This window comes from Lissotriton vulgaris, chromosome 9, assembly GCF_964263255.1.
Source record: "Lissotriton vulgaris chromosome 9, aLisVul1.2, whole genome shotgun sequence".
Taxonomy (NCBI): Eukaryota; Metazoa; Chordata; class Amphibia; order Caudata; family Salamandridae; genus Lissotriton; species Lissotriton vulgaris.
This window is the reverse complement of record NC_141697.1, coordinates 224,002,326-224,014,530: the sequence shown is the minus strand read 5'-3', so window position 1 is coordinate 224,014,530 and position 12,205 is coordinate 224,002,326. Positions and strand designations below refer to the sequence as shown.

General features: G+C 45.2%; 1 protein-coding gene across 1 annotated transcript in view; it reads right to left on the bottom strand.

Annotated features, from left to right (window-relative positions):
- The window catches only part of TOGARAM1 (TOG array regulator of axonemal microtubules 1), an 871,068-nt gene that overhangs the window by 64,669 nt on the left and 794,194 nt on the right, over nucleotides 1-12,205 (bottom strand). Inside the window, exon 20 of the mRNA XM_086937344.1 lies at nucleotides 6,300-6,519. Coding sequence (XP_086793470.1) covers nucleotides 6,300-6,519 — 220 coding nt within the window. The remainder of the gene's footprint in view (nucleotides 1-6,299; nucleotides 6,520-12,205) is intronic.

Sequence of the window (12,205 nt, the reverse complement as noted above, 5' to 3'; positions counted from 1 at the left end):
TTGTCCAATTAGTGATTTTAACTACACACAAACAAGAGTGGACATTTTTTGCTTCATCCGAAAATTAAAATTAAAGAAATTCTTTTTCCATTAAAGAAGGCTTGAAGGTAGCTCAATCATCAGATGATGTCAGCAGTGCCAGGTGGAATTACAGGCAAAAGATGTTCCTGCAATGTTGGCCTTATATGACATGATAGAGGAAGTACCCACTCAGGTTGCTGATAACACAATGATACCATCAACACAAGAAAGACTAACAGCGGCACAAATTAAACAACGTGGAGCGGGCATGAGCCCTTTTAAGCCTAAATCTCAATTTATTCCTATGATGCCAAAGGACGCCATTGACTTCTTCCACAAGGTGGTCACTGAGGATATTAAAAAGCTATATCATCAGGTCAAACACAAAAAACGTCAAAAAAGCAGTCAAGAAATACAATATTCCAAACTGATGAATAAATTAAGTGAGAATCATGAGGTGGTCATAACCAAGTCGGACAAGGGAGGCAATATTGTCATTTGGCCTCAAAAGGATTATAAAATAGAAGCACAAAGACTCCTTGAGGACCAATCCTGTTACAATAAAGTGGACATGAAACAGTATAATACAGCCAAAAATAATTTAAAAACAAAATTGGTACAATGGAAAAGAGAGGGATTTATATCCTCTGAAGAACACAATTTCCTACATGTAGAACACCCATCATGCCTAGGTTGTATTTAATACCCAGACCCATGGTTTCTGCGATTAGGAGCATAGCAGAACACATAACTGAATATGTGGACGTCTTACAAGACTTGGTTAAACAATTGCCCACCTATATAAAAGACACAAGGGATCTACTGAACAAGTTAAAAGATGTTCAGTGGACGGAGGATTTGATGTTTATAGCTTTAGACATTGAATCCCTATACACAAGTATTCAACATGAAGAAGGTCTAAATGCCTTGAAATACTTCTTAGATATGAGACCTATGGACTGTTACACACACAACAAACTACTTGTAGATCTCGTAACATGGTGTGTATACAACAATTAGTTTCTGTTTGGAAATGATGTATATTTATAAAAGAGGGATGTGGCGATGGGAGCCAGTTTCTCCCCCAGTTATGCATGCTTGCATGTAGGGTGATGGGAGGAACAGCTCCTCAAACGAACATTCCAATCTGACTATGACAATCATGTAGCGCACTGGTGGCGCTACATTGATGATATTTTAATGGTGTGAAAAGGAGACAAAAAAAGTGTTTTGGAATTTATTGATCACATTAATGTTAACACAGTTAATCTGAGATTTACTTCGCAGATGAGCAGACTACAGGTACAATTCTTAGATGTGAGCATTTACATCAAGAATGGGAACATAGCGACTACATAGAAAGGCCACAGCAGGGAACACTACCTTACATGCCAGTAGTCAGGACCCAAGACATACAATCAAAAGTATCCCATTAGGAGAACTGATATGTCTTAAACGGATCTGTAGCACAGATGAGGATTTTGCCATTTGCAAACTTGAAGCCATACAGAGATTTAGAGCTAGGGGCTATAGCGAGTCTTTATTATCAAATCCGGTCACCAAAGTGGATTTGAGATCGAGGGAGAGTCTCCTATTCCCCAAAATTGACACAATACAACCAAATACGATGTCTAATAATCCTAGATTAATGACTGCCTTTTGTAAGCAGGAAAGAACCATTCAGGCTATTATCAAACGCAACTGGCCAATCATCTTAACTGATGGAGTTTTGGCTCCTATTTTACCATCTCAGCCTATCATTACTCATAGGAAGGGCCCTTCCTTGAGTACTCAAATTGTTAAGACCTTTCCCGAATCAGCTACAGCTGCTAAATGGCTACAGCCTAAGCAGGGTTTTTTTTAAGTGCTCCTCCTGCAGAGCATGTCGATTCGGGGTCAACAATACTTCTTAAGTCACTCCTTTAAGCCCAGAAAAATTGCAATTAGAGGCCATTACAATTGCAAAACTGAATTTGCGGTTTACATACGGACGTGTACCTGTGGGCTTAAGTATGTGGGAAGCACTAAGCTACAGGTACACGTCAGAATACTGCAACATTTAAGGGCTATTGTAAACAACGATTCAACATATCCAGTTGCCCGGCATTTTAAAACTACACATATCAATGATTTGAATTGTTTGCAGTAATTTGTAGTGGCAGCTATCCCTAAACTCCGACGAGGAGGAAATAGGGAAACATTGTTGAGAAAATTAGAATAAAAAATGATTATTGAGCTAGACAGTAAGATTCCTAATGGTCTAAATAATACGGAGGATCTATATTTTTTTTGTATATAGCCCTGTTTATGGTTTCTGGAAATAGTTTTACCACCAACAATGCATTACATATGACCTTACATAATCTTCAATCTTGAATAAAAAGACTGCTGCTATATTTTTTATTTATGATTTTGGCTTTTTTTAGCTTTGTTGAATTGGAATAATATCATATTTTTGTGATTTTAATTATTATATACATATACACGTATGTAAGTACAATTTGCACTGACACTTTATATAGACCCATTTGGGTCTTTGTAGCACTTTATTGATGCACCTTTTTTATTGCGATTTTGCACATCTCTATCACATGATATATAGAAGTTCAATATACGCATTTATGCTGGGAGATAAATCTTTTGCAGATTGACTGATATTTATATCAGAAAACAAACAGATATATCCATTGTTTACTGTACAATTTTGCATTTTTGCACAGCCTTTTACTTATTTTGTGTACTGCGGTTTTCATGTGTTTTCATACATATTTATTAATTGTTTCATGAATTCTATTGGCAGCACTTATAACATTAGAAGGCGAGAAGGTTTAAGCTTTATCTTATGGCTGTATATGTATATGTGCTTGAACTTTTTTTATCTGAGGTTTTTATAACTATCTAATATTTTATATGAATAACATATTATTGTTATAAATTACCATTGCATTTATGCAAATATATTTTTTCTTGAGATGGCAAAAATGTAAGAAAAACAGACTCGCTGGTGCTTTAAATAACTAGTGTTTTGTCGATGTCTATGAGTCACGTGGTTTGAGCACAACAACACAGGGTTTGCATTTAAATATGGCGAATAATGTTTCTAATTTGACTTGTGACCAAGGGTACATGGTACCCAAAATGCATGAAGTTCGAGGTTTGGGCTAAAAATTAAACAACTTGCCTCTGAACGTTGGGTCAGTGTCTCTGTTCGCCAGCCAGCCTGTTTGGAAGTGCAGAGACTTTGGTGTACGTACACATGTACACACACACACACACACAACAGAAATGAGCTAAGCAAAAAAAGGGCACTTTAACGTTTTGTTAAGATTTGTCAAATGGCACCAAAGTTATTAGCGAACCAAAACAAGCTTTTCCTGTAGAAACACCATCCTAACTAGAACTACCTGTCGCTACTTGGTAACATCTATATAACCATGTTTCAAGGGCAGGTTTGTGATCCTGACCTGGGGGTGAAGGCCTGTGCAGAGGGTGTTTCACCCCCTATTCACTCCTACTGTGCTGCGTGAATGAGGTCAGATAACTGAGCAGGGGACTCGTTAAACAAGTAAACTCTATACCTAGTTTGATGAGACATAGGTGTAAACATGAGCCCTCACAGCACAGTCAAATGTGCATGCACAGATAACGCACTCGCAAAACTGGGACATGTATTTTTATGTGTGCAAAAAGTGTAAGGACGCCTGGATAGACCTTGAAAAAAAGGCATTGTCTGGGCTAATCCAAGACATTTTGTCACCCAGCCCTTTAAGCTGAATCCTATACAATGAAATGAGAATGTTGGGTAGTTCCAAAGATGGTACAGGGTTCTGAGCACCTGGGCCAGGTTGGGCCCTGGGGTTTTCTTTGACAATGCCTGTCTTTTGCCATTTGCTCACCTCATGAAGAGACTCCTTGACATGTACATTCTCTTCCCATAGGTGTCCAGACAAAAGGTCTCTTTGCCCATTGGGGAGGATACCAATGTTTTCTTCAGGGAAGTTGCCAATAACATCATCTGCCGAGCTGGTACATTCCCAGGCAAAAAAGATAACACTGCATGGGGGTCCAATACTGCTGTCTATTGTTCTTAATAGCACATTCAAACAAAGGCCTCACATATCCAGACCCTGCTTGAGATGCTCTCAATGTGAAAAGGGATGCAGCAGTCGCAAAAGATAGCACTTCTAAAGCCTAGGTCATTACATTTAATTTTCCATTCCTAATACATCAGCTGAAGCACTCAGAAGAAAGTCTGGAAAAAGGGCTTGAAGTGCTGGTTAAGCAAGACGGACTCCTGCCTTTGGTTGGTCCACTGGTCCCAGAAGTAAGGAATGCTGTGAGCTGACACTACAATTTGAGGCTGTACCGGGACCTTAGGCTGGGTGGCCATGGGGTTTCCCAAACCTTCGAATTCCAGTAAAGAATCTGATCTGAGGTGTGATGACAGCATGAAGGCAAAACCTGGAGCCTGATCTGAGAAACGCTTGTAGGGGTATTAACTCATTATTCAGCTGCTCCTGGTCTGAGGGGTATGGATTTGATCTGCCTGCCACATAGTCCACATCCCTTCATCCCTTTAGGGGAACAACCAGCGGAAAGTCCCCTGGGAATAGAGTCTTGAAGAGGCAGACTTCAGGCACTGGAACGTGGTATCTATACAAGCAAAGAGTGCCTACTCTTGCTCCTACTAAAAGCGGCTCGTAGAAAAGTTGTGGTGCCAAGTAATCCATAGTACTGTGTCTTTGCTGACAGAGCAGGTTGATTGTGTGCCTGAACTCTTAGAAAAGCTAGCTGTGTTCTACTTGAACAAAGGTTGTCATTCACAAAGAGGGTTTTGCTATTCATCTCAAATTGTAATCTACATAGCGTGAGAGTTGGGATCAACCAGAGGGGCAGAGGCAGGAAACAGATGTAACTGATTAGTCTGGACTGCAACTTAAGTCATGTACAGAAGGAGCTGCCCTTAACTCCCTGCTGCAAGTTACCACAGTGAAAGGAGACGTGGTCCGTGACCTGCACCTAGAAATGGAGTCTGGCCTGAGCTCTTGGGGCAACAGGCCAACATTAAAGCATTGAGAAAGACTAGCTAAATGGCTTACTCTAGTAGTTTGCTCGAAACTATGCACGCAGAGGAGCTAAGGCACTTTCAACTACCCTTGAGTAATCTGACCATTTATATAGGACCAGTGAGTGTGACTGCCAAGTGGGAGTCCACGGGGAATGCCTTACTTCTTCACTGTCAGAAAGGAAACTTGGTACCACAACCAGCAGATTAGGGCATGTACAGCCTCCTGACTCGTACCAATGATGAAACTCAACTTCTCTTTAGGAATTGAGAACCGTTGCTTTGCTGTAAGGTAGGTTCAAAAGGAACCTCGCAGTGAGACAGCACACAAAGTTCAGTCTGCAAACATGAGATAGAGGTTCTACAGATCAGCTATTACAAGCAGCTGATGGCATGAGACACATAGCTTAAAGCCAAAGCACTGTGGCATAAGTAAGGAGAACTGAGGGAAGAAGCAGACAAAATGGAAAAATAACACAAAAAGGTCCAAAAGCCCTGCAATTATCAGGGTTGGGCCAAACACGAGGAATTAGCTGCATATGAGTAAAGGAGAGAATTATCAAGGGTGCAGGTTTGTGTGTACAATACTGGTGTGCAAAGTTCTAGATTAACCACTTTAACAGCAATTTCTGATCCCACCATTACATGGAGGTGTTGTTACTCAATGGTTAAGAATGAGGAAAAAGCCCGGACCTAACAGTCACTTGAAATATATGTGGACATATGGGATAAGAACTCTTTTGGTATGTTATAAATATAAAGTGTACAGTTCAAAGGGGTACCCAGCCACTTATATAGTATAGGTAGAAGAAATAGAAAGGTCAGTTCAGATTTGTGACAGTCTGTTGAAATTTGCATGAGGATTGCTGGGTCTTTTCAGAATTCTGTGAGGGTCTCTTCATAGCTCTCTGTGGTTCTCCTGTGAGGTGATCACTGTAGACAAGTACTTGTGGCACAAAAGATGAAATGCTTAGAACACAAGCATCATAATAGCTCCTGCTTGAATAACTATTTTATAGGCCACGTTGAATGGCTTGCTAAGTAGCTATATAGAACTTTGACATTGTTGATTTAACGAGGGAAAGTTCATTCAATGAACAGTCACACTTAAAACTTCCATTTAGAAATCGCTATTGTTTAACAGTCACCATCATTTACTCGCACTGCAGCAGAGAATGATCATCAAATTTGTAACATTAACGTATTAGCGTACCTAAATATGCAATTAATGCTTGAACAACGTTGCTAGCAGCAGAATAGATATTGTGATTCTTTGAGTTTAGGTTGTTGTCGACGATTGCCGGAAACAGCATATTGACCACAGCAGACAGGCTGTCTTTCAGCAGAGGGATGATCTTCTGCATTGTTTCCAGAGCCAAAAGATTAACTTTACTATTCGAGTCATGAAGACGTGACTTGAAAGCATCAAAGATCTGAAAAAGTAGAACATAGCTTTTAGTGCATCAGACTTAAATACCTTTAGCTCTTTTAATATAATCCACGCAGTGTGGCTAATCAAATTATGATTCTTTCAAAGCTCAATTCCCTGCGAACAAAAGTACTAAAACTTTGAAATAGATTTTTAATTTCATTGATTTCTTCAAGTGGCATGTGTTTTCAGTGAAATAATATTAAATGCTTTCAAAGAATGAGCTCTGGAACATTTCCAGCAATTCAAAAACAGAAGCCAGAAGACCAAACATTACAAACAGAGAAAATACATTGTAGATTGCTTCGAACCACAACCTAGCATTTGAATTTGCATTTTTAGATTTAACACACTGTAATGCATCCTCCGAGCCAGCTGTTTCAACCAACTTTTCACACCCTCAGTGGAAACTCTGAGTCTCTATATCAAATATGAGGTAACAATCTGCACTCCTTTTTTTTTACTTTAGCGCAGCTTCAACTGATTTGGCTTCACTGCCATGAGACTGAATGAGACTGGAAAGCAGTTTTGTGTCAGAAAGAATTTTAAGTTTGCCTTACAGAATTTTCAATGTTTCCTTATTCCCTAGAACTCGTATCATAGGTATTCTTTCTTCTTAACATCTTTTTGATTTCAATACATATATAGTTGGGAATGAATGTATACACCATTAAGCTATAGCTTTCGAGGCGAGTTTTCATTTATTTGCCGTTGAGGGACGAGGAGTTTTCACAAAACGTGCCCTCTGATCAATGTAGAATAATTGTTTTAGATTAGAATCTGAATTATTGTTTCGATCAATATATTTCACCTGATTGGCACTTTAAATGACATTCCTGGGTGACAGTTTGCTTAATCTTAATTCTTCTGCTTCTAACTGTTAAGTAAAACATATACATGGCCGCTTGTGTGTTCTTCCGGTTTACCAATATATATCCCACTTATTGTTGCCCAATTTTTACAATTTACCCTCACAGGTTGTGTTGTGAGTCCAAGATTGTGCCAACAATAGTTAGAAAGTATTCATTTTCTTCAGCAGTATAGATCGTTCCTAATAAGGTTAACCTATTCTCATGCCAAATTGGAGTTCATGTAAAACTCAAGATACACACGCTAAACTTGCAGGTATAGAAGTCCTATTCTTGTCTATATTTCTTGGACTGTCTGTATTTGTCGAGTTTGTAGTTTGGATATTAGTCCTGTTTATCTACAATCAACTTTCTTGGTACACCACATTTTTTTTCCATTTCTTCACTTCTTCCTTTTCTCAAAAAACTAGTGCACTCATATCTTTTATAAATGCTCATTTGAGCTGCCTCTTTTGCACTGTTTGAATCACGTTTCTCCTCTTCTAATATTACTTATATTTAAGGCTCCCAGTTTCAATTTTACTGATTTTTTTTTTGTTCAGGCCCAAACAGGCCATATTTATTGTCTGAAACACAGCGTTAAGCTTACAACCTCCTGTCGAGGCCGGCCACGTTTGCAATAGTTCTTGCGCTTGCGTATCAACTGGAGCCGGTTCAAAGCCTTAACACAGCGCCATGCCTACAACTCTCTCGAGAGAGAGCCGGCCGCGTGGCTTATGGGAGAGTAATCCAGAAGCTCAGCACACGCAAGCATACGCCCGCTATGCATGGGAGGTAGGTAGCAGGCAACTCGTCCAACTGTAACAAACAGCCCAACAGGGCTCAACCGTCTCAGAGCGAGACGAAGGCCAAAGTGGCAAGTAGGAAGAAAGAGAGTAGTCGGAGCAAGGGAATCTGAGGGTAGGGAGAAGAGAGAGGGGAGGGGATGGTGGCTGCGGGTGGCGTGTCAGGGGGCAAAGCGAGGGGGTGTGTGCGGTAGCGCGGGACACCGTAGTGTGCCTAACACTCAGGGACACAGTCTGGCAGGGTCCGCAGTGACAATGGCGTCCTCAATGAGGCGTAGCGTGCGGAGCCTAGGGGGCATGTATCGCGCATGTTGTATAGAGCAAAGATATCGCACTAGGGGTTTCCAAACTGCTGTAAAGCGTGTGTCTCTCGCCTGTAGCCTTGCCGTGAGCAGTTCCAGCGCCAGTACCGGCCAGAGGCGTACAAACCAGGATGCTATGGGCGGCGCTTCAGTTCGTTTCCAGTACAAGGCTATGAGTTGCTTAGCCGCACCTAGCATGTGGAGTGTGAGTATCCAATCGCTGCGGTTAAGTGCCTTAAGTGTGCTAGGGTGAATGCCGAGTAGTATTGTGGACACTTCTTCAGGTATGGGGAAACCCAGCACCCCTTTGATATGGCTAAGTACCTCCTTCCAAAAGATTGCCAAAGTTGGGCACGCCCACCATATATGCACAAAGTCACCAGTCGCAGAGCTACATCTCCAGCACATCGGCGAGACCTTAGGGAACATTTTGCTAAGGCGCAGCGGAGTGTAGTACCATTGGGTGAGCAATTTATAGGCATTTTCCTGCTGCGGGACACTGCGGTAGCTTTTGGGTATATCGCGCCACAGCCTGCTCCACTGGGAGGGCTCGATGTTCGCTCCCGTCGTCAGTTGCCATTGCCTCTGGTATGGGTGTGTGGGAATTGACTTAGGGTGTTGTAGTATGTGATATATTTGCGAAATTAGCCTCTTCAGCCCCCCGAGAGAACGTGCCAGCTTTTCGAAGGGCGTGAAAGCCCTGGTGGCCGCCTGGTATACTTCGTCGCCCGCAGTCCAGTGACGCAGCTGGGTGTGTTGGAAACTAGCCGACGGTGGGAGTCTGAACTCCTCTTTGCAGTCCTCCCGGGTCTTGGGTAAGCCCCCAAGGAAGAGGTCCCCAATGACTCTGCAGTCTCCCTGCATCCACTCATCAGACGCACGGGTTCTGTTGGCCGGAGGGAATTGCGAATGTCCCGCTATCGGCGTGTGCGGAGACGGGAACGTTGTGCGGCCCCTAGACACAGCAACATTGTCCCATATGTCCAGGACCGTTTTTGTAGGGACTGCTATGTAGGCACTCCTGGAGCGCGCTGCCCGCGGAAGCCACGGTAGATCCCATATAGTGCGTCCCGTGACCGCCCGGTCCATGTGGAACCAGTGCTTGTCACTTGCACGTGCACCCCACTCCACTACGAAGCGCAAGTGTGCCGCCCAATAGTAATGAACCAAGTTAGGACATGCCAGGCCGCCCCTGTCCCTCGGCTCCATAAGGATTTTCTGCGAGAACTGGGGGCGTTTCCCGCCCCAGATGAAGGAGGTGATCATTCGCTGGAGGCTCCGGATGCAGTGAAGCGGAATCGGGGTGGGCAGGCACTGAAACACGTACAAGATTTTTGGAAGGATCGACAATTTGACAGCCAGGAGAGCATCAGAGGCCTCCACCTCCGGAGGTCCTCCAGCACCGCTTTGCGACACTCCGTCCAGTTAACCGAAGACCAGGATTCCAGGTGGGGGGTTAGCGTGAGGCCCAGGTATTTGATTTGGCTTTCCGCCCACTGGTAGGGCACCGCCTCCTTCAGCGGCGGGAGCTCATCCGCGGGTATAGTGAGGTTGAGCGCCCAGGACTTGGTGTGATTTATTTTGAGGCCCGATGCCTGCTCATACAGACACAGAACCGCGTGGAGCGCCGGCAGGGATTCACTGGGGTGCGTGAGAGTGAGGATCAAGTCGTCAGCAAATAGCGCCACTTTGTTGTCCATCCCCCCCATGGGCCATGCCATGTATTCTGTGGTCGCGCCGTATCATTGCCGCTAGTGGTTCCACCGCAAGGGCGAACAAGAGCGACAAGAGCGGGCATCCCTGCCTCGTACCTCTATGTATCTGCAGCGGCGGTATTAGTTGGCCGTTTACTCTGACCATGGCCTGAGGCCCAAGGTACGGGGCCATAATGCTAGTTATCATTCTAGGGCCTAGACCAAGCTTCTGAAGCACTTCCCTCAAGAAGGTCCAATCCACCCAGTCAAATGCCTTCTCCGCGTCAAGCGAGAGAAGGCACGCCGGAATGTCCCAGTGCCGCGCCTTGCCTACCAGGTGCGCCAGTCGGCGTACATTGTCAGCCCCTTGTCGGTCCCTGATGAAACCCACCTGGTCCGGGTCCACAAGCCCCGGCATGTAAGGGTCCAATCGCTTGGCCAGTATCTTGGTATAGATCTTCAGATCAGTATTTAATATGGCGATAGGCCTGTAGGAAGCACAAAGTGCAGGGTCTTTCCCAGGTTTCGGGATCAACGCAATCTCTGCCATTCCCATGTCGGAGGACGGACCAGACGTGTCAGAGAAGGAGTGATAGAGCCTAAGCAGATAAGGACGGAGCTGGGTCTGAAACACTTGGTAGAAGATCAGCGGGAGGCCATCCGGCCCTGGGGTTTTCCCGGTGGGGAGTTCTTTAATGGCCGCCGAGACCTCCTTGTCTAGTATGGGCTCCTCCAGTTCCGCTGCACATGCTGGCGGCAACGGAGTCCCCTCGTAGGTGTCGAGGACAGCTGCTCGCGCCTCCTGCGATGTGGGCGCCCCCGCGTACAAGGAGGTGTAATAAGCCACGAAGGCGTCCTGTTTTGCTCTCTCCGTGACGGCTGTGGAGCCATCCTGACAGTGGATTTTAGCGATATGGGCTCTAGCTGCTCTCGCTCTCAGCCGTCTAGCCAACAGACGACCCACCTTATCTCCACCCTCGTAATATTTCTGCTTCAGTGCTAATAGGGAGTACTCCGCCTTGTTAGTGCGTAAAAGGCGCAGTTGTCCCCCGAGGTTAGCTAGCTCCCTTCTGGACGCTAAGGAAGGTCGATTCCTGTCCCGTGCCTCCGCCTGCTTGACTTCGCCTGTAAGCTTAGTCTCCAGCTTGTGGGCCTCCCGTCGTCTTGCGATCGCCAGGGACGTGATATGTCCCCGTATGGTGGCCTTGAAGGCGTCCCATACCACCGGGAGGGGTGTCTCCGGTCGATCGTTAACGGTGAAGTACGAGTCTATGGCTTCACGGATGCTATTCACATCCTCTGGGTCCCGGAGGATACCCGGCAGGAGGGTCCAGCGTCGCTCCCGAGGGCCACACGCCAGGGGGTCCTGCAACGTAAGTTCCACATGCGCGTGGTCCGACAACGAGATATCCGAGATGGCAGCTTGCAGCGTGTCCCGAGCAAGGTCTAGGGAAGTGAAAATGTATTCGATGCGCGAGTAAGTTCGGTGGGAGTGGGAATAAAAGGTATAGTCTCGGACCCCCGGGTTGTGGTAGCGCCACGCGTCGACCAGTCCCAGGTCCGTGATCTGTGTCCTGAGCGTAGAGGACATCGCGCCCGCGCCACTGTACGCGTTTTCCCCGCGATCTATATCTGTGTCCCACACTAGATTAAAATCCCCACCCAGGATTGTACGCGGTTCATCAGACTTGAAGTGAACCCTTAGGAGTGACTGGAGATATTTGTCTTGCGACTGGTTGGGTGCGTATACGTTACCTAGGGTGAACTGTACCCCCCCATCCGCACCGTGGCCCGGATGAAGCGCCCATCACTGCTCTTGTATGGTTTGGTGGGTCCCCGCCTGCAACCCGCTCTACACAGGATTGCCACCCCTGCCGTTTTGGTGTCAGCCGATGCCCAGAATTGTGTGGGGTATCTAGGGTGTGCCATGCGCTTAGTGTCCCCCCATAGGAGATGCGTCTCCTGTAGGAATATGATGTCAGGGGAGTGATGGAGAAGGTAGCGCCATACCTGATTCCGTTTGTTGGGGGAGTTCAGCCC